The 20,581-nt window shown below is 53.4% G+C and overlaps 1 protein-coding gene and 1 long non-coding RNA gene across 2 annotated transcripts in view; one reads left to right on the top strand and one right to left on the bottom strand.

Moving 5' to 3' along the window:
• Window positions 1-1,132: 1,132 nt before the first annotated feature.
• LOC128581725 (translation initiation factor IF-2-like) lies at window positions 1,133-4,998 on the bottom strand. Its single transcript, XM_053584875.1, has 2 exons — window positions 2,902-4,998; window positions 1,133-2,009 (listed from the first exon to the last, which is right to left on the bottom strand). The coding sequence occupies exons 1-2, from the start codon at window positions 4,303-4,305 to the stop codon at window positions 1,806-1,808; spliced, it is 1,608 nt and encodes a 535-aa protein (XP_053440850.1). The 5' UTR covers window positions 4,306-4,998; the 3' UTR covers window positions 1,133-1,805.
• A 6,461-nt stretch (window positions 4,999-11,459) lies between these two features.
• Window positions 11,460-20,581, top strand: part of LOC128581733 (uncharacterized) — a 29,582-nt gene continuing 20,460 nt past the window's right edge. Inside the window, exon 1 of the long non-coding RNA XR_008378906.1 lies at window positions 11,460-12,000. This is a non-coding gene — a long non-coding RNA (uncharacterized LOC128581733). The remainder of the gene's footprint in view (window positions 12,001-20,581) is intronic.

The following is a 20,581-nucleotide window of genomic DNA, read 5'->3' as shown; positions in this document are numbered from 1 at the left end:
AAAGTTGTAACGGCATAATAGAAGATAATCTCTTTTTCTTTGTGTTTTTTTTTAATTCAGTGTTTTAATCCACTCATTCAATCACAAAACATGTATCAACAATTAGTTATAATATTTATAGCATTTAGGATGGTGATTATAAATAGATTATAGTGCGGTGGTTGGATATGATCTTTTTTTTTCTTTTTTTTGCTTGAATGTATCTCAAAGCTATGCAGAGTTTGTAGAGTTTGTACTTGAGAACAGTTTTATGTGAGGAGAGTAACCGTATTTTTATGTCCAGAATTTCCATTGGGTTATTAACAAGCTTGCTCATTATTTTGGAAAAACAAAATTTGGTATTAAAAGGGCTGGTGATGTTTAGATCTCTACATTCTGCCTGGTCTCTAAAGCATTTTTGTTCTTCTGGAGTTGCTAAACTTGCTAAACCACAAAATATCTTTAATATGTTTTTTTAAAGTAGTTGAACCATACAGTCAAGATGGGGTGGAAGGGGGATTTATAGTGGCAGTTAGCGGTTCAGTTTTTCCTCCGTGAGGCTGGAGTAGGATGGTTTGGCAGGCAGATCTGTGGGACTTTTGGGGACTGCCCGAAACACACTCATCTTTCGGGAATGTGTTCTCCTACCCCACACTTCCTAGTTTGGACTAAAAATTTTAATAGTGAAGAAAATTATAAAAGACTGTTCTAGACAAGGTTGTTTCCCTGTCATATTGTTAGGAAGTGGGCACGGCACTCCCGAGTGTTGAGCTGCAGAGAGAGCTGAGCCCTTTCCAGAAGAAGTGAGAGCTCCCAGCTTCCAGCTCTGTGCCCATAGCCCTTGAGACTGGGGGGGCACACTCAGGAAAATAATGAAATCCACCTAATTGTGAGCTCACTGTGAGTTGCAGACAGCTGTGGAAAGTGAAAGTTGGTCAACATTCTAATGAAAATATTAACTGGAACATTTTGACGCCATTTTCTAAAACTGAGTTTTCTAATAGAAAAAAAAAAAAAACCCAAGAAACAAAACTAAGGAAAGTGAAAGTTGGTCAAGATTCTAATGAAAAGATTAACTGGACCATTTCGATGCCATTTTCTAAAACTAAGTTTTCTAATAGAAAAAAAAAACACAAAAAACGAAAAACTAAGCTATCCCTAAAAAGAAGAGGCTGTAGTAAAATTCCAGCCCTCGCCCCAAGCAATTTGGGAAGTTTTCTGGGTTTTTCCTTTTCCTCTCCCCAAATTGTGCATGTCATAGGTGGTGGCAGTGGTGTGTGTGTAGGGGGTGTCTAACACAATTTAAACTGGGGTCTAGGAAGCCTTGGAAGGCAGGTCAGTGGAAGGCAGCCCTCGGCCAGGGCCTGAGCTGCCCATCCCAGCCTTGCCCAGTGTGACTGGTTCCCCCTTTCCAGGCAGTCCGATCCAATGTGAAATGGAGTTTCCTGGGAAGCAGGGCACAAGAAAAACTTTTGAATTTACCAATGGCATAAAAAGTATATATATTTTTATGACAACGGCCAAGTTTCAATTGGTTGGCAGAAATGGCGAGATGTGACGTCAAGGGGCACTGGTTAGAATGCCAAGGCCGGCAGGGGAATGAGGGGGTGGGGAGAGACATTGAGACAGGACCCAGGAGGCCGTGTTTCTCTCGGGTCCTGGCCATCAACAGGCTGTCGCAGGCTTCTGGGGACAGTCAGGTCCATGTGGCTTTGAGCCAGGGCATGTTTGGGCAGGGGGAGCGGATCTGAGAATAGTAATCCTAAGTCCATTGCGTCCCTAAGAATTGGAGGCCCAGGCTGGCCCCTCTGTGGTTTGGAAATCACTCAGGCGCCCCTGCGGAGCAGGCAGGAAAAGACGCTGTGGCCTCCTTGGCATTCTAACCAGTGTCCAGACCCTGGAGCCCAGCCGATCCTGACCCCTGGGAGGGGCCTGAGAAGGAACCGTGTGGCCCACGGCCAGCAGCGTCGCCATCGGGCTCCGAGAGACCAAAGCCGCGGCCTTGAACTTCTCCCCGCAGCTCCCGCGCCCTGAATCGGGGAAGCAGGAAGTTGTTTCCACAGGGAAGGAAGAGAGTGAGCTCGAAGCTGGGCAGCTGCATCGTACCCCAACCCATCCCACGCCTCCCTGGGCACCGTGAGCGCCCCCTCCAACTCTGCCAGACACCTTGCGTGCCCCTTACATCTCTGGGCACTATGCGCTGCCCTCACACCCCACTCGCCAGGTCCCGTGCTGCCAGCCCCACCCCCCACCCCACTGGGCACCGCGCCCCTTGCTCCTCAGAGCCAGCGGTGTCCGGGAAGCCTCCGCGGGGTCGCCCATGAGCGCGCTCAGCCTACAGTAAAGCCTGCTGCCACTGTCGGCCCCGAGCGTTGTCCCGGGACCTCGTCTGGCCCCCACGGGGGCGAGCCCGCGACCCTGGCCGCTATCCACGGCCCGCACTGGGCTTCGCGCGCAAGGCTGCCGGCAGGCCAGGGACCGTCGGTCCGCCTGGGGACCCCCAGCCGGGCCCGAGCGTGCGCGCGCGCCCCGCTGCCCGCAATCATGGCAGCCGGCGCCTCCGAGCGCAGCCGCTGAGCGCGCCCCAGCAGCCGCCTCCGTGCCAAGGCGATGGGAAAGGGCCAGGGGCTCGCGCCCGCCCTCTCTCCTCTATCGCTTGGGCCCTGGGGCAAGAAGTGGAGGACAGATGGGCTTCCGCAGCACCGTGCCCCTGCCCGGAGAGGGCGGGCGGGGCCGTGGGGCGGGGGCGCGCTGGTGGGGAGAGCTCGGGGTGGCGTGCCCGCGAGGACGCGCACGCGGGGCTGCGGGGCGAGGCTCGGGGCCCGGTGGCGAATCCGCTGCTCATGCCTACTGCCCCGCCCGCGCGCGCCGTCCCGGGGCGGGCGGGGGGTGTTACCGGGAGGGGCGGTGCCCGGTCCTCACCCGCAGCGGGTACGGAGGGGGCCGTGGGCGATCTCGTTGTATTCCGGGTGCGGCTGCAGCCCTGACCTCTCGGTGCAACGGGGTGCCGGGCTCGCGGGCACGGCCGCCGCCCTCGGGCGGTCTCTCCAGGCTGCAGGGCCCGCAGGAGCCTCGCTTACCCCGTCCCCTCCTCCCTGGGTCCCCCGTACCCCCTCCCCCGCTCCGATCCGGCGGCGAAGGGGTGGGCAGGGAAACGCGCTCTCTGGGACAGGTGCCAACTCCGAGACAAAAGACATAAAATAGGCGGCAACGGGGGAAGCGCGGCCGGCGCGCTCTCGGGCGGGGACGGCGGCGCCGCGGGGGCCGCATCCTCGGTGCCGACCCGGGAAAGTTTGGGAAGTCTCCGCGGCAGCTTCTCAGTGGCGGGGGATGCGCGGCCCGGGTCGCCCTCCGCGCCGCGCTCACCCTCTCTGCGCCGCTGCTGAATAATTCATGGCGCGGCCGCCGGCCATTAGCATGCACCGGGCGCGCGGCGCGTCTGTGCCAAGCCGCCGCCGCATTCGGCGCCCGGGCAGCGCCAGACGAACGGCGGCCGGGCCCACGCTGTCCCCGCGCCTGCCCGCCCGGCGGCGCCCATTGTGCTCCGGGCCTGCGCCGCCGGGCTGTCCCCAAGCCTGCCCGCAGCCTGCTGCCCGCCCGACGGCCGGGCTCTGCAAGTTCAGGCCCGCGCCGCCCGCCCGCCCGGCGGGCCCCGGAATGCAAGTGAACTTGGAGAAAGTCGCTCGGCGTGTCGGCCGGCCCTCCGCGGCAGGGCGTAGGCACCCCTGGGCCAGCGCGCTTTCGTTTTCGTCTGGGACAAAGGTCCCTCACGGCGCTGGTCACGGACGCGGTGACCGGGTCCTGGGGGCCACTCATCCACACAGGCCACTGGTTCAATTCAAGGAAACAGGAGCCAGAAGGAGAGGAGCGGGCCAGTTCGCGGCGCGCCGCGGGACCGAGGAAGTGGGGCCTGGTCCGTGCGCTTCGCCGGCGTCCGCCAGAGCCATCCCACCTTACCGAGAGTTGCGGGAGCTGGCACCACTCTGCTTTCCTCCGCTGCGACGCAGGAAGGAGAGAAGTGTTTGGAACCCAGGACTCAGACCCATGGCCGCAGGCCTGTGCAGCGGTGGCCACTGTTAGCACAGCGCTGGCTGCCGTCAGGCGCGGTCCTCCAGGAGGGCTGGGCTGTCGTTCTGTATGTCCCGGGTCAGAAGGAGACTCCTGGTAAGTGCATTTCTCACTTTCACTACTTTGTGCTTCAGTATCAATGAAGGGACTTCTAAGAGGGGCTCCGCTGTAGGGCAGGCCTTCTTCCGTGGACGAGGGAACACACGTTGGTTTTGAACTTAAAGCAGAACCAGCTTGCAAGAACTCCACGGTCTTCATTTACCTGGATCTTGGGATCTGTGAAATACGGCTTCCACTCTCAGGTGTGCAGTTTATTTGCCAGAGAGAATTTTGTTGAACACATATAATAAGCGTTAGCAGGCATCTTAAACACAATGAAAAGAAAAGAGAAAACATCTGTTTTTTGGTTAGATCTGCTTGGGAAGAACCTACAACTGTTTCTTGGAAAATTGAAAAATTTTTTTTTTTACTTCCTAAAAACACGCTACTACTTTTTTTTCTGCTGGCCGGACACTTGGGGAGATTTGATTTTGTGAGGGGGGGGACCCTTGGTCTGGCGTTGGTGGCATTTGGTTAGTGAAAGGGCCTGTGTGGAAGCTGTTTATAGTGGCATAAAATGAAAAACAACTCATAACTTTTCATAATAAATGCCCCTTTATAGGTGGCTCACACACAGGCTCGGCCAGTGGCCCTGGGGAGTTTGTGGGGAGTGAGAAAGGGCTGAAGGAATGCTTATTGGCCATAATTAGAAGCTTTTAATGTAACACTGAAATCAGTTTCTTCAAAGTTGGGTTTCAGAAGTCAAGGCAGTTTAGCAATAGCTTCATTTTATTTTAGTTGTTTGGGATTTTAGGAAAATGCATGCCGTACATACGTGTATTTATCCTGGGTAAAAATGAAACCGGAGCTGCAGGGGATTAAGCCTACTTTTTAATTGCTCTACAGGTGTGATTTCCCCTGTGCTCTTCCCCAGCTTATTGATGTGGTTTGGATAACCTTGCTGGGGTCTTTTGCCACAAAATAATGGGATGAAGAGGCCTGTTTCCATAACACCCTGGAGTCATGAGCTGGCACTTGGGAGGCTGTGTTTCCGGGAACATGGACTGAAGCCTGAATAGTTGAGGCTAGCCTCATGTCTGCCTCTTCCTGGGCTCTCTGGTCTCCCCATCTGGAGAAAGAACCTGGAGGAATGAGGGGATCATTTCAGCGGGGTCTGGCCAGCTATGGCCAGAGGCTGAAACTTTGCTTCATGACTTGAAGAACTAACCTTGGCCATCTTTTTGCTTAGACTGCTCCCCCTACCCCACCCAGTGCTTTATCCTTGCCCTGATGTGAGTTTTAATTTATGACTTTATCAGAGGCCATTGGTGGACATGAAACTTGGGGTGGGACATTTAGGGGTCTTCTCAGATTTAGGGGTGCAGCTTTAGGTGTACTGCTGCAGATGGGAGCCACTGTCTGGCGTGGCATTGACGGCAATATGGTTAGTAAAGCTCAAATTCCATTGGGGTCTCCCCTGCAAAATGCCGGAACTGTTTCTGCCAGTCCACAGAATGCTGGTAAGGTGGTGCCCAGTGGGCAGGAATGGTGCCATGTTCTGCAGAGGTCTTTGGGCATGCCCCAGGATTCAAACGGACCGTCTCTCCTTCTCAACAGGCGGGATCCAGGCTGGCAGGAAAAGGCTGAGCTTCCAAGGAGGCAGTCTCAGGCCACTTAGCAAGGGCTGCGATTCGCCAAGCTCCAGAGTCCCATCTCCTGCCACAGAGTGAGCTGCCACAATGAGCTTGTCAGAGTAACAGAACCTTCCTACCCTACGGGGTAGAGATTATGCAGCAACAGTGGAGCCAGCCCAGAGGATGGAGGCTCTGCCTGGCCCTGGGAGGCCCTGTCCTGCCTTTGTCCACGTTCCTTACGGCCAGCTCAGTTCAGGTGGAGACAAGCTCCTGCCAGGGGGTTCTTTCTATGTTGGAATAGCCCATCCCAGCCAAATTTTTTTGGGGGGGCACACACAAAAGAAGAGGCTTTGAAAATGAAACTTGTCAGTTTTTTATTACTTCTGTATTTAATATAAAGAATGTGGTAAGCAGGGGGCCAGAGTCACATGGACAGTGGTGTGGGCTGTTCGGAGGATAGCTTTCTGTTTTGTTTTAAACCAGGGACAACCTTAGGATGACCCTCGGTTTATGCTAGGGCCTTGCCATGCCCAGACCCTCCCAGATAAGGAGTTTCCAGGTGCTGGTAGGGGCTGGCTGGGCTCAGCTCAGGACAGTGTGTGACAGTGGGACCCATGCCTGCCGCTTGAACAGGTGCAGGCCAGCAATTTGCTTTGCTCAACAGGATCAGCGTGGTGCTTTGCAGTAGGGTTACTTTTCATGTGTGGTTTGCACCTGGCCAGAGCAAACTCTCTGTATTAAACCTGTCTTACTTGCTCCTGTCCCCTGAAGGGCACTGGGGCCTGTCGCAGTCCACTGTGAATGAGGCCTGACCTGAAAGCATTCTGTGTGGCCCAGGGAAGGGTGGGGAGGGTTGTCCACCCAGACCTTGTGCCCAGGCAAACCTCTTGCTTTGACTGAGGGAGACAATGTTTAGCAAAGGAAGGGGCCCTTCCAAGCCAGGCAAGAAACATCTTGAAACTACCCTGTTTTACCTGTGTGTTTGTTGTTGCTGGGTTTTAAAGGTTATTTGCATATTTGGGGAGAAAAAAGCATACTTCTCCAGAAATCTCCGTAAGCTAGTATATCCTAGCTTATGTCAGGGCTTCAGTCTTTCCCTACCCCTGGCTCACTGTGTGACCCTACATAAGTTACATCACCTTTCTGAGCCTATATCCTGAGCTCCAAAGCAGGAAGAATTATACCGACCTCAGAGGAGTCAGACATTTCCATAAAGCACAGTTCTTGGCATGTGGTCATTAGAAGGACATAAATGGTTATTGCTGTTGTCATTGTTATAAATGACAATTGGTGGGGTTTTTGGGTAATTTTTATTGTATTTTACTTAATATCATTTTATATTATTTTCTAAATAACAGAGAATCCAGTTTTAGTTTCCCCAGAAAAGGCACCAAGAAGTTTACTTTTCCTGCCCCACAGGTGGTAGCAAAAGTGGACCTTGTTGGTGTTGACAAGGTAGACTAGTAGAATTTTGAAAGGACAGCACTTTCCTGGACACAGGGACTCAGTGTGAAGGTGATTGCCCAGCTGCACCTGAACTTCAAATTGGGCACATGGGCTAAGACAAGGGTCTGCATGGGAATTCGGGAAGTGCTGATGGAGTAGGTTGGGAAGCACACCTGGGTGCTGGCCTAGGGGCCTGACATTTGCTCTCCCTCTTCATGGGTGGGGAAAGACAAGGGCAGGAGATCCTGATGCAAGGTCCACAGTGGCCACACCAGCCACCAGCATCCTTGCTGCAAATGCAAGTAGAAATTGAGTAGGAAGGTTTTGCCACTCTGACAAGCTCATTGTTCTTTGACATATTATAAGAGTATTTATCAAAATGCTTGCTTTGGAGAATTTTATCTCCTAGCTAGTCATTCAGGAAGACCCAGCAAGATTACCCTTTCTCAACATCTTGTTGGGATAGGAACGGATCCTAAATGGCATTGGTCATGCTTTATGAGGTTGTAGATCCGAGGAGGGAGAAAAAACAATTGTCTCCAAGCAGAGACAATAGATCTTTTATACGATATATTTATTTCCAGGGATGACCAGTGTTCCGTTGGCTGGGACAGTCCGTGGAGCTGGAGTGTCCGGGTGTCGCGGGCCCTGAACGTGTAGTCGGGCATGGAGATTTATGGAAGGAAAAGGAAAGTCTCCCAACCCATGGCTCTTGGGAGATTTCAGTGGGAATGTCTGGCTTTCTTTGTTGAGTAGAGTTTAAACTTTCACAAGTTTATTTATTTATTTTTTTCTTCTGTGATGTCTTTTAAAAAGACTGCAGGGGCATGCTTGCAGGGCTGGAAAGGCAGCTAGGTTTTGGATTGTGGTCAAAATGGGGTCCCCCTTGGGCCGGGCCTGGTCGGCCTTTGTTAGCTGGGTCCTGAAATGGAAGTGAAAGAAACAGGGACTGGGAAAGGAAAGGTCTGTCCCTTGAGGGTTACGGGGAGGCCATCAAGAGAGCAATTTTGGCCAGTTTTTGGTTTTCCAGGGTTGCTTACTCTTCCCTAAATCCCGTTCTCAGATGAACTTGGGAGTGGCCTATAGGTTATGGGAGAGATGGCCTGGTTTGAGAAGCCACACACGGGTCCTCAAGGACCCTTCCTGGCTGGACAGGGTGTTTTTTGTTATTGTTTTGTTTGTTTGTTTGTTTTAAACTCTCCACAAGAGTTAGGACTCCATGAATATTTTTTGAATTAATAGAAGGAACAGAATTCATCCTGAGGCCTACACACACACTCTCCTGCCTGGCCTCTTTGCTGGCATGCTGCTGGCAAGGAGTGGCTACCCGGCAGCTCTGTGGCGGTTCGTGTGTTGCGGGAAGGGGTCCTGAGGCCCACAGCCCTGGAGACAAGGCTGGAGCCTGGAGGAGCTGATGGTACAGGGGCTTGTGCTGAGAGCTTGTGGGGTGCCCGAGGAGCACTGCAGGACTCCTGCCACCTTAGGCATCTTGGTCTGGACTCCCTGCTTGACCCTGGAGGGCAGACAAGGGAGTAGTCCTGATCAGAGGGGAGGATGAGGTACCTTGGCTGTCACAAGCCCTTGTCATTTTGTTGGCAAATATTTGGCTTCAAAAATGAGGTTTTATTTTTAAAAACTGCTGTTGCATCTTTAATTTTTTTTTTAAGTGCCTGTTTTTTAAAACAGGCCTCATAGCTTGGCCTGTTTTTCTTTCTATGTTAACCTGCCTGAAAGGCTGTGACGAGGAGAGCCGTCTTTCGGTGTCCAAGATAGCCTTTGAGGCCCTAGGTAGAACTGATAAAATTGAGATCACAGAAAATAATGAAATCTTGTGACATGGGGCAGAAAAACCCTAAAACTAGGTTTCTGTTCACTTTTGTGTGTGTGTTTGTTGGGGGGGGAGGGTGGTTGGAAGTAAAATTCAGCATAGTCTTACTGTCAAATTTTGGATGGGAAGGAGCCTCCCTCTTCCACTTGGGTGGCATCGGGTGGCTGTGCCGAGGCCGATAGGACCTGGGACTCGCTGTGCAGCTGGTGGCTGTGAGATGGGCCTGGGACTAGCAGTGTGGTTATTAGCCATGTGCCTGAAATATATAAAGTAAAAAGGCCAAACAAATTTTTTTTTTTTTAAGAAGTGATACAATTTTCCCTCGAGATTGAAAAAAAAAAAATGTCATCCCTAATGCCTTTGGCTTTGGAATACCGGGGCTGGGTTTTTTCTGTGGAACTGGGTGTTCCTTAATTCTGGGATTTCAGATGGCAGGGAGAGCATTTAGCTGAAATATTTACCTGCTGATTTGGGCTCTTAAATTTAGAATCACCTTTCATGTGTTTAAGAGAGATATTTACATTCAAATCAGCCTTTTATAATTACATTTTAAATTATAATAAAATGGTGATGCCAGGGCTCTAGTTTTATGTGTATTTTAATAGTAAGAGAAGCTGTCTTGAATCAAGTGGGGGTTGTATATCATCCAGACCACCCCCCAAGTGTGTCCCCAGCATGTCAGGTTATGTGGTGTCACCTCTGGGGCCCTCTTGTTAATGAGGAAGATTGCACACCTCATGGTGTACAGTTCCCTCTGAGAAGGGCCTGATTTGGACCTATGTGCTTGTGCCCTGAGCCCCACGGTAGCCCGCAGGCCAGCTTTAGCTTTAGTGGGGTGGAAGCCATTGTCTCACAGGCAACCGGCTGGGTACAGCAGTGGCCGCTACTGGCTGTGGCAATCCTGGTGAGGGGACACCTCTTCCTGCCTCCTCTGCTATGGCAGGGTAGGCCCCCAAAATGGCCCCAACTTCAGTGGCTTCTCCTATGCCGCCGGCTGGCAGGGCAGGCCCCATGCTGTGGAGCATGGAGGGACCATCTTCTCCAGGGCCAAGCTCTTGGCAGCCCTGCCAAGCCCTTGCTGGAACGGAATTCCCGGCGTTCCTGGTCGGGCGCATGGCATCGGAATCCTACCTGCTTTGTCTCTGGCATCAGCTGGCGAGCTAGTCACGTGGCCGAGTGCATGAGACCAGAGTCCAGGACCATAGGCTTCTTCTGGGCGGCTCCTCTCTCACTCTGTGCCCCCTCCCTTTTGGCTTTCGGCATGACCGTCTCTGAGCAGGCGTGAAGCAGTATTAAAATAAAACATAATCTAGGCAGCCGAGGGAGCTCCTGTTCCAAGAGGCTGAGGCGACTTGTAACGGTCCTCCCAGACTGGCCTTTATGTCCAGTCGTCCTGAACAGAAAGGCCCTAACATGTCTCCTGCACCAGAGTCAGACCCAGAGCCGGGAGCATGAAGCTCCTTAGGCAAATGGCCCAAGTGGTGGTCACTGCATACTATCCCCTCTGGCACAGAGCTGGCCCTGCCTGTCCCCACACGTCTGTGGAAGGTGGCTCAACTTCCGGGGGACCCTCCCCACTCTTCCACCCAGCCCCGTTGCTTGCCTGCACACAGATACCCCAGTGGTGATCTACTGCAGCTCCTGGTCACACGAAGGGCAGAAAGGGGACTTGGGCCACCAGGCTGGCCTGTCAGACCCAGCCTGGATACCTGAAGGGTGGGCACTGGAGTCTGGAGAATCTCCAAATAAGAGCACCCTCCCTGAAACCTCAGGCCCGCTGGCCGGGGTCAGAGGGCACACGGGGATGTTTCCCTGTGGTGACGGCAGAACAGGCATTGGTGAAATAGAAGGATTTGCAAGGAGCAGTGGGGTGAGGTGCCTGGACTCCACCCTTGGTGGCCTTCCTCCTCATCCATCACAGCTGCCTGGCCCCGGTGGCCCCTCTAGGCATCAAGTGGTGCCTGGGTCTTTGGAGCTCTGTGCGTATTTTTTGTTATCTCCTCCCACCAGCCCTGAGTGGTAGGAACCATTATTCCTGCTTTTTCATACAGATGGGGAAACTGAGGCTGGACAAGGTCTCGTGGCTCACCCAACCATGAGGTGGCCTGTCAGTCACAGACCCAGATTCAGATCTGTGGCCTGGACTCCAGGCCAAGGCAGCACGCGCCCCCATTGGCTTAGAACGGGGCGCGCTCTAAGGGCTCGGGGCCCAGACAGCAACTGGGGTGAGGGCTCCGGCCTCACCCGTGGGGAAACCACCAGGGTGGTGGCGCAGCCTGCTCCTCAAAGAGCCGGAGTGGGAACAATGCGGCTTCTATCCCCGGAGCGAGCCAGGCCGCCTGGACTCCAGGCCCCTCCAAGCAGCCCGGCCAGGCAGGCGCCCGCAACATGGCGCCCAGGCCTCGCCGTCCGTCCATGGGGCCTGCTGGCGCCTTGGCCAGGCCCTGGCCGCCCACTCCCAGTGTCCTCCCCGCCAGCCGCTGAGTGGCCAGACGCTTGGCTTCCTCCTCCCTCTCCGCTCGGCCAGCCCCCTCCTTTTTTGGTAGTGGGTTTGGGGGCCCGGCCCACCCGCCTCTGCCACGTCTGCCATCCTCCCGGCACCCATGAGCATCTTTCAAAAATTCCCGGTGGGCGGGGCCGAGCCGCAGCGGCCGCCTCTGGCCCCCCCTCCCCGGGCAGCCAGTGCCAGATGAGAGCAGGAGACAAAAGTAGCATTTTCTTCGTCCTCCTGGGCGGGCAGCAGGGCCTTCCCCTAGCGCCACTTGGCTCCTGGCAGCCCTGCCCCCTGGTGCCGGGGTCGCTGAGGCCCAGCCAGGATGGAGGGACCGATGGACGGGCAGCCAGAGACCAGGGGTCTGGGGAGGGACAGGAGGGACTGGCACTAGGGCAGCCTGTTGGCCGGCAGGACCCGCCTTCCTTCCCCTGCCAGTGTGACCGGCCCGGGCCAGGGACATCATTTCCACTTCCTGGCTTTTGAGAAAGCACCTCCGTCCTCCGGCACCCCGGGTAAGTCACCTTCTTTGCTTCTCTTCTGAAGACGAGCGGGCTGCTGCCATCTTGTGCCCCGTGCCTGGCTCGTTTCCTCCCTCTAATTGGTTCTCCAAACTCAAAATTCTATTTCAGACACCCCCTCCCCCCATCCTCCGTGAAGTAAGCCCTGCCAAAACTGCAGGGAAAATGCAAAAGCCAAGCCCATTTACTTTTAAGATCCGAAGCTACAGGCTTTAGAAATCACAATCAAAATGAATGTTTATTATTTCACAGGAGCTGCGTGTTCAATGATAATTTGAACAAATGTTTCAGGAGGTATTAATAGCCATGGCCTACTCTTTCTTGCCTAGTTATGTCAGTTTGTTGTGGGGGGGGGCTCATTATTATTATTATTGTTATTTTAATTCTTGGCGGCACCAGGAGTGGCAAAGGGAAAACCACCAGAACCATCCACAGCTCCTCCCTGCAAACTCATCGGCAGGCGGGCACACGGGAGGCAGGACTCTGCATCTAGGAACAGAGGCCCTTTTATTTTGTCCGGCATCTTTAATGCTACCATTTCCACAGTTTAGGGACCTAGTTCTTTCTCCCTTTAGTTTTATTTTATTTTATAGGGTGGGTGGGGGAGAAAGCAAGCTCTTTTTGGCTCTCAGGTCAGCTTGGGGGAAATCTTTAAGGCTGTTTTGAGCTTTGTTTTTTGAATACTTATTTAAGCCTGGGGAGGTGCCACCTAACAGCACCACTGTGCCTGCCTTGTAACCACTCTGCCCACAGCCTGTGTGTGGAGTACATGTGGGCACCTGTGGGCACTGTCTTCTAAACCTTCAGGGAAGACTGCACAGTCCCAGGTCCTGCCGCCTGTGCCCTGATCTCATCCTAGTTCTCACCGGCAGAGTTGTTGGCTGAAACACCTGGGCCATCCAGGGCCTGCAATGTGGCTGGCGGGGCTGGGAGTCCCTCAAAGGTCTTTGTGGCCCCTGCCACCCCACCGCTGTCTGTGAGTGGCTACCTGAGTTTCCCTGTTGGTCCCTGGTCCTTCAGAATTGCTGAACCTTTTTATTGAGAGGGAGGCTTTGGGGAGTGCAGTTCCATACCCACCTCCACACTCCTACAGGCTGACAAAAGCATCCTCGGGAGAGGCCTGACTCCCCACATTTGAGGGTAGCCGGGGTGTTGATTTATGGAAAATGAAAAATCGAACAGAGAAAGTTCTCCTTTGCACTAGGAGGAAAATTCCCGTGTAAATGCATCATTGCTCTGCTAGTTCAGAGGCCTGTGGGCCCAGGGTGTGCGGGCCTCGGGTTGAGTGGCCATCCAGAACAGTCACCACCAAATGTAAAAACAGAGCTCGGCTCGCACGAGGAGTACCGGCAGCTGCTTTTGTTCTTGGAGGAGCCAGCAGTCGATACTGGAGGATTTGGGGCTGCAGGAACAGGCATATACAGCAGAGATAATTAAAACATTTTCATGATTATGACAGCCACATTCTGCTGCTGCAAGCTGGAGGATTCATTCTACCCAAATATTTAGCAAGCATCAAATAAAACACTGGTGGCAAAATAACAGTAATAGAAAAAAAAACAGAGTAAAATAAATTTTAAAGGCAAAAGACTTACGAGGGTAGAGAGATGCACAGGGAGGAAAGAGGGATATTAATCGTTTTTAAAGAATTTATACTTTTAATACTGCCTACTCATCTTTGTATATATGTATATATTTTAGTATAATTAATGTGGGTGAATGGACCCTTAATACTAAATCCTAGAATGATAGATAGTAAAATTTTCTTATCATTAATTCATCTTCTTTTTGGACAAAGTAGGGGCAAGTAGCAGAAAAATCAATTAATTTACATAAATGAGCATTTTCATTCTTATTTCCATTGCAACTAAATTTGTCTAACATTTTAAAGATATGTGGTTAGCACATTTTCCTGCGTACACCTTCGATACCTGGGATAGTTGTATGTGACCAACTGTCATCTTAATTTTCTAATGTGGGTAACACCACCCTCAAAATCAGTAAAATGCCATAAATTCTGTTAAAAAAAAATCAGGCAAAAATCTTAGCATTCTCCATGGCACCTAGTGTTTCTCAGCAGTATTTCCTTTTCTTTCTTTCTTTTTTTTTTTTTTTTAAAGAAAGTACCACGCAAAGCACTTTTCACATCATCGTTTCTATATAAATTCCACTATAGACTGAAATTATACATTCTCACAGCACAGATGGGCTGGTCTGTCATTACGGCTGCTGGGTACTTGTTGGAACACACAGCATATTTCAATTGTGGAGTCGACAATTTCGAAGAACTGAGGTCAAAATAAACAAGTAGAATTTGTGTATAGAAACAGACTTATTCAATGATCTAATCCCTTGAAAAATTCCGTAGAGGAACAACCACCACCTTCATTAAACTTTAATTTAATTTTTGATCTTCATTTTTTAAGATTCCAAATGCGCTATGTGAAAGAATCTTAACGTGTTTTAATTAATTACCAATTTTTATCTTGTTTTGCAACATATACAGTGTAACACTAGATTTAAATTTAAACTTGTAAGGTGTGGGACTTTGGATTTTAATATCTTGATCTCTGTGGAAAAGATGTTAAATCTCTAGTTCTGTGTTGACTTACATATAATTATTTTGAGACCTTTATGAAAAAACAGATGGTAAATATTTAAGATGGTCTAAAGGTACATTTAAATTCAAACTTTAAAAAAAAATTAGCAGCTAAACTACATAGAGTAGCTATAAACTTAAAAAAAAATTATCTCACCAAGATAACAAAGTGTAGAATTCTTTGGTCCGTATCAACATACTTGAGGGCAGAGCAGTTTTTACAGCCACAATAATTTGCAAATGATGATAACTGTTTATTTTGCAAATTTGCTCATATTATGATGCAATCCGTTGAGGTTTCTTTCTTGTCCCTTATATCTAAGTTTTTGCCTCTCTAATTCTAAATTCCAGAGTCAGGCCCCACAGTTCCGCCTTGGTGGCCTAGAGGAGGAGGGCGCTTCCCAGCATCGCACCGTGCAAGCTCCATTTGTTAATAGAAGCGCTTTGTTGTGGCATGTTTATTTTAAGGAATGTACCTGTTGGCAGAGGTGTTAGTGAATAATAGGAAAAGTGAAAAGTTGATGAAATTTGCCAAAGCCAATTGGGAGCCATCCCTGCTGTCTGATTTTTTAACCACTTTGTCCTTTTCAGTTCTGCTCTTTTAGGGCTGGGCCCACGTGGCGGCTCACGCCTATAAGCCTTGCACTCTGGGAGGCTGAGGCAGGCGGATCCTTGATGGTACTTGTACACAGAGCCGTGAGCATGTAACACACACACATCCCAGGTGTTCTCTGTTTCCTCATTGACTGATGCCTAGGTCAGGTAGTGGTTTTCTGGAATGGTGCCCGAGGAGGTCATTCTCCTAGCCCAATGCTAGCCAGCGTAGGAGGTAGGCGGACCTCAGGAGTTTGAGACCAGTTCTGCTCTGTTAGCCTGGTGACTTGCAGTGCATTGCTGCTCTGGGGACCCTGTAAGGTGAGGCATAGTGACACAGACCCCAGCTGGCATGCCTCGGCTGTGCCTCGGAGCAGTGGTGGGTGTGTGTCTGTGGTGCTGGTGATCACAGTAGTGATGATTCTCTGCACCCCTCCTATTCCTCAGGTGCCCACTGCATGCAGGGGCACCTTTCACATTTGGGCGAGGCCCAGCTCCGCAACCCAAGGACTGGATTCAGATTGAGTTGTCTTTGTTTCCAGGCTGTGTCGATCTCTGGGCCTGGCCTCAGTTTCCTGATCTGGGAATGGGGACAGTAAGCATAGACCACACGGAAAGCTTGGTTCTTGGCAAGCATCCCACAGTACTATTACTTCTTGTCTGAGTCCCAGAGCACGGCCTCAAGGGGGTTGTCATTGTCCCATCCCACCAGGGTGCCAGCCTCAGAAAGGCCTGCTGGGTTCTCAGGTGGGGCCGCTGGCAGGGTACTGATGCCTGCTCCTGGCAGTGTGGACGTGGACAGCATGCTGTGCCTGTTGCTTGTGCACAGAGGTGTGAGCGTGGAAACATACATACATCTCAGGTGTCCCCTGTTTCCTCATTGACCGATGCCCAGGTCAGTAAGTGGTTTCCAGTCAGTAAGAATGACCCAAGGAGGTCATTCTCCCCAGCCCAAAGCCAGCCAGAGTAGGCGGTGGGTGGACAGCCTATCCAGGTACAGGACTCAGCAGGCCCGGGGGAGGCCCCTGGGCTGGGCGGGCCTGCACTCTGGGCCCTGGCCAGACACGCCGCTGTCTCCTCATGCGGACATGCAGTTCTGGGCGCCGGCCATTTGCAGACTGGGAGGAGTGGAAGTGAGCCTCCGGGCCCAGGAGAGGAAATGGCGGCGCGGGCAGGCCCAGAACAGGATCTACGAAGGCGGGCTGAGGGCCTGAGGGGGAGCCATGAGAAGCCCTGCTGCCGGCCACTCAACATGCTAGCAGCCCCTCTGCAAGAATTGACCATCAGGACTGGGCCTTCCCGAGCAGGCCTGTGTCCTCCCACGGTGCACAGGGCACCTGCATGCCAGGGTGTGGGGGAGGATCGCAGGCCCTGCTTCCTAATCGGGGACATGGTGGCACTGGGGCGGCGGGCGGGGGAGGAGGGCATGAGGAGCTGCGAACACCTGGCATACCTTCAGACCAAAGAGACCTTGATAAAAATGGTTCCCACTATAAGGCCTGTGTCTTCAAAACAGGGGTCATGGCATCAGCCTCAGGAAGGGGTTGGGAGCACCAGACAAGGTCCTTGCCTGGGAAGGACTGGTTGAGGGGTTTCTTCCCTCGCTGTGGCCTGGTAGGAGGAGCGAGCTCCCTGCCCATCTCAGCCTCAGTTTCCCCCATGGGCTTCTGGGGGAATTTAAAATGATGATGGACCCAGCGTTCAGTTGGATGCCTGGGGCAGCACCTGGGTGGGTAGAGGCGTGAGTGGGCCCTGGGTCAGGGTCCCAGCATTGGGCTGTGGGACTCTCTGGGCTTCTCAGCACCAAGCCAGGACACAGGTTTCTAGCCAGGCCTACTGTCCATCGCAACCCCCAGGAGAGACCAGCCAGTGTTGGGGAATTTGTCTGGGAGGCAGCTGGGCTGCTCTAGAGTTTGGAGGGAACCTCTGTCCCAATTTCCTGGGAGGCCAGCCCTGCGCCAGGATTCCTACAATGGGTGTGCCGCGCTTCCAGCCCAGAGGTGGGGGGAGCATTTTGGGATCCCGCCTCCCCACCCTGCCAGGGTGTGATTGTGTAGTGGGGGGAGGCATTTTGGGATCCCGCCTTCCCACCCTGCCAGCTATAGTCGCGCAGTGTGTTTTCCACTTGATCGGCCACGGGCTGAGGATCCCACCTGGGCCTGGTGCTTCAGGTCTAATGAGCAGTTCCCACCCCACCCGCCTGATGCAGTGGATACCCTTTGGAGTCTGCCGGGGGCCGCGTTGGAGGACTCAGCAGCGCAGAGACAGTGCCCTCAGCTCCAGCCTTTTTGTTGTCCATACATGAATAGTAAGTTGCCCGACACCTCTGCCCTTAGTGGAGACTCTCAGCATCTTGTGGATGGCCCATGAACAAGGGTCTTAGGCCTCAATCCTGGGTGCTCCAGCACCAGGGGTAAGCTTACCTCAAAGAAGGAGTTGCACTCAGACGACCCAGCCCTGCGCTCGCCTTGAGGTGCCAGTGCCGTGACTGGCTGCAGGAGGTCAAATAGTGTAGCAGGTCCCCAGGGTACCCAGCCTCAGCCAAGGACCATGTGGGAGAGGTGGCCACTGCAGTCAGTGTCTATCTGCCTGGGTGAGGGAGGCCTGTGGGACAGGACCAGTGGGGACCCTGGGGTGGTGGACATTTCCTGCCTTGGTCTAGTAGAGAGCTGGGGCCACGTTCAGTTCCCCCAAGGGAACACCAGCCAGTGTTGGCTGTTGGACTCAGCTCCTCAAGGCTGGAGGGTACTGACCTGCGCTGAGCTGGGTACTTTGCATCCCTTTTTCTTAAACATACATTTTTCAATTTAATATGCCCGGTTCAATTTCATTTCAACATCCAGTGAGGGCTGTTATATACATGTACTGTTAAGTGTTAGAATACAGAGTTGGTGGGACAGACATGGTCCCTGCCCAGGCAGAGGTTCCACAAGTGTGGTTCTGTCTGACAAAACCAAGGCTCACAGAGGCTGGAGAACTTGACCAGAGGTACACAGCTAATGGGCAGCAGAACTGCAGCCTAACCCAGGTCTTTCCTTGGCTGAACCTGAGCAGCCCTGCACAGGGTCCCCGTTGATTTCCAGCCCCTCTCTAATCCTGACGTTGACCGGTTCTCCCCGGTCACCCAGCACTAGGCAGGTCCTTTCCTTCAGCCTGGGGGTGTGTGCCTCTCTGGGTCTGGGGGTCTGAGAGTCTCTCCCTGGCTGGGTGGCCATTACCCCAATGCCCAGAGCCTGCCATAAGAAGCTGAAGAGCACCTTGCTAGCACCTGGGTCAGTGGGCGTGGGGCCACATGCCATGGGGCAGCAGGTGGCAGGAAGGAGGGAGCTCTGAAGTGGTTCTTTTCCTGCCCAGAGGTGGGAAATTGTGTGAGGTAATTTTCCCGGTTGCCGAGTGGCAGGCCAGGACAGTCTCACAAGGCCCGCTCTGTGTGGGCCTATGGGACCACGTGAGGGCAGAGGGCAAGAGAGCTTGAGCAAGACCCTGCCCATCCATCTGCAAGGCTCCCTGAGCCTGTAGGTCATGTTTCAGAGCAGCTCCAATCTCAGTTCATTCTGCAGGGCACCACCTCTCAAAAAGGTTCTGGAGGTTGTACCTGGGAAGAGGCCACACAACACCATCAAGTGACTGGGTCAAGCAGACCTCATGGCACCAGCTCCTCAGCTGCAGGGGCTAGAGCCGTGACCAAACTCTCTGTGCCCTGCACTGCACAGGCCTGGCCCATAGGCATAGTGGCCTCACTGAGAGGTGGATTTGGGTCATCAGGCTGGCACCAGAAGGGGGCAAGAACTTAGCTGGGAGCTGGGAAGCTGCCTGGAGGAGGTGGACCTACAGCCCCAGGCACTTTCCCACAGCTGACCACCAGGGCTGTGGCTGCAGGGCCCCGTGTCCAGCCCCCAGGCCTGCCACGTCCCAGGGCCCCACTGCCAGGCACCGCCCCACGCCAGCCCTGTGCAGGCCACATCTGCTTTGGCAGCCATGCCAGAGCTCCACCTCCTGGGCTCTGTCCCCATAGAAACCTGCTTGGGGGGCTCCTGCTGCACTTGGCCCTCTGCTGGTTTCCATTAGAGCCGCCCACTTTCCTTGAGCCCTGCCCCCTGAGGTTCAAGTCTTCCCCCAGGGTTTTTCCCCCAAATTTGCTGAGCACTGGCTGGCACCCCCGGCAGAATGTCTGATTGGTTGTATCCTGTGCCCAGAGTCCTGCCCAGCCCTGTGGCTGCTCCCTGACCCTACTCACCAAAGGCCAGCAGCTGCTAAGGTCCTGCTGTCCAGAACTGAGCCCTGGATCTGAGTCAGGGGTCCTGGGCTACCATCCAAGTCAAGCGATGGAGTCACTTTGAGACCTTAAATAAGGCCCTTCTCTCTGGGCCTTAGTTTACCCATCTGTGAAATGAGAGGGTTGAATTGTTTCTCGAGTTCCTTGCAGTGCCAAGAAGGAACAAATGAAGCCGCAGTGACATGGGCTCTTCTGTATTCTCAGGACTGGGATTTTTGTCTGTTGTCTAAGAGATTTTTTTTTTTTTTTTTTAATTTAAAGGAAGGAGTCATGGAATTTGATGGGAGAATGCTGCTGAGGGTCCAGGCCTGGGGGCTGGACATGGAGCCTGTTGACTCATGGCATGGCAGGGGTGGCCTCACCGGGCAGCTGTGCCTGCGGGCTGCCTTGGCATCTGCCTGACACCGGTGACCTGGTTGTGAACACCATGAGTGGATGCAGGAACCATGCCCACAATAGAATCCAGAGGGCTCTGGAAAACTACCCGAGAGTTTTCCAGAGGTCAGAAATGTGGGCAGAAAATGAGATCCAGCTTTAAAAAAAAAACCAGCCAGCTCCTCCCCAGGGAGCCTGGGGAGGCCTGGGAAAGCAAAGTGCTGCACAGCTGAGTGGGAGCCATGGTGGCATGCACTGTACTGTCTGCAGTGTGCGGCCCCAGCCCTGACAGCATCCCTGCCCTGCCGTGGTGGCGTGCACTGTGCTGTCCGCAGCGTGCGGCCCCAGCCTCGACAGCATCCCTGCCCTGCCGTGGTGGCGTGCACTGTGCTGTCCGCAGCGTGCGGTCCCAGCCCCGACAGCATCCCTGCCCTGCCGTGGTGGGATGCACTGTGCTGTCCGCAGTGTGCGGCCCCAGCCCTGACAGCATCCCTGCCCTGCCGTGGTGGCGTGCACTATGCTGTCCGCAGCGTGCGGCCCCAGCCCCGACAGCATCCCTGCCCTGCCGTGGTGGCGTGCACTGTGCTGTCCGCAGTGTGCGGCCCCAGCCCCGACAGCATCCCTGCCCTGCCGTGGTGGCGTGCACTGTGCTGTCTGCAGTGTGCGGCCCCAGCCCCGACAGCATCCCTGCCCTGCCGTGGTGGGATGCACTGTGCTGTCCGCAGTGTGCG

Source organism: Nycticebus coucang, chromosome 3, assembly GCF_027406575.1.
Source record: "Nycticebus coucang isolate mNycCou1 chromosome 3, mNycCou1.pri, whole genome shotgun sequence".
Lineage (NCBI taxonomy): Eukaryota > Metazoa > Chordata > Mammalia > Primates > Lorisidae > Nycticebus > Nycticebus coucang.
This window is presented reverse-complemented; position numbering and strand designations above follow the sequence as displayed.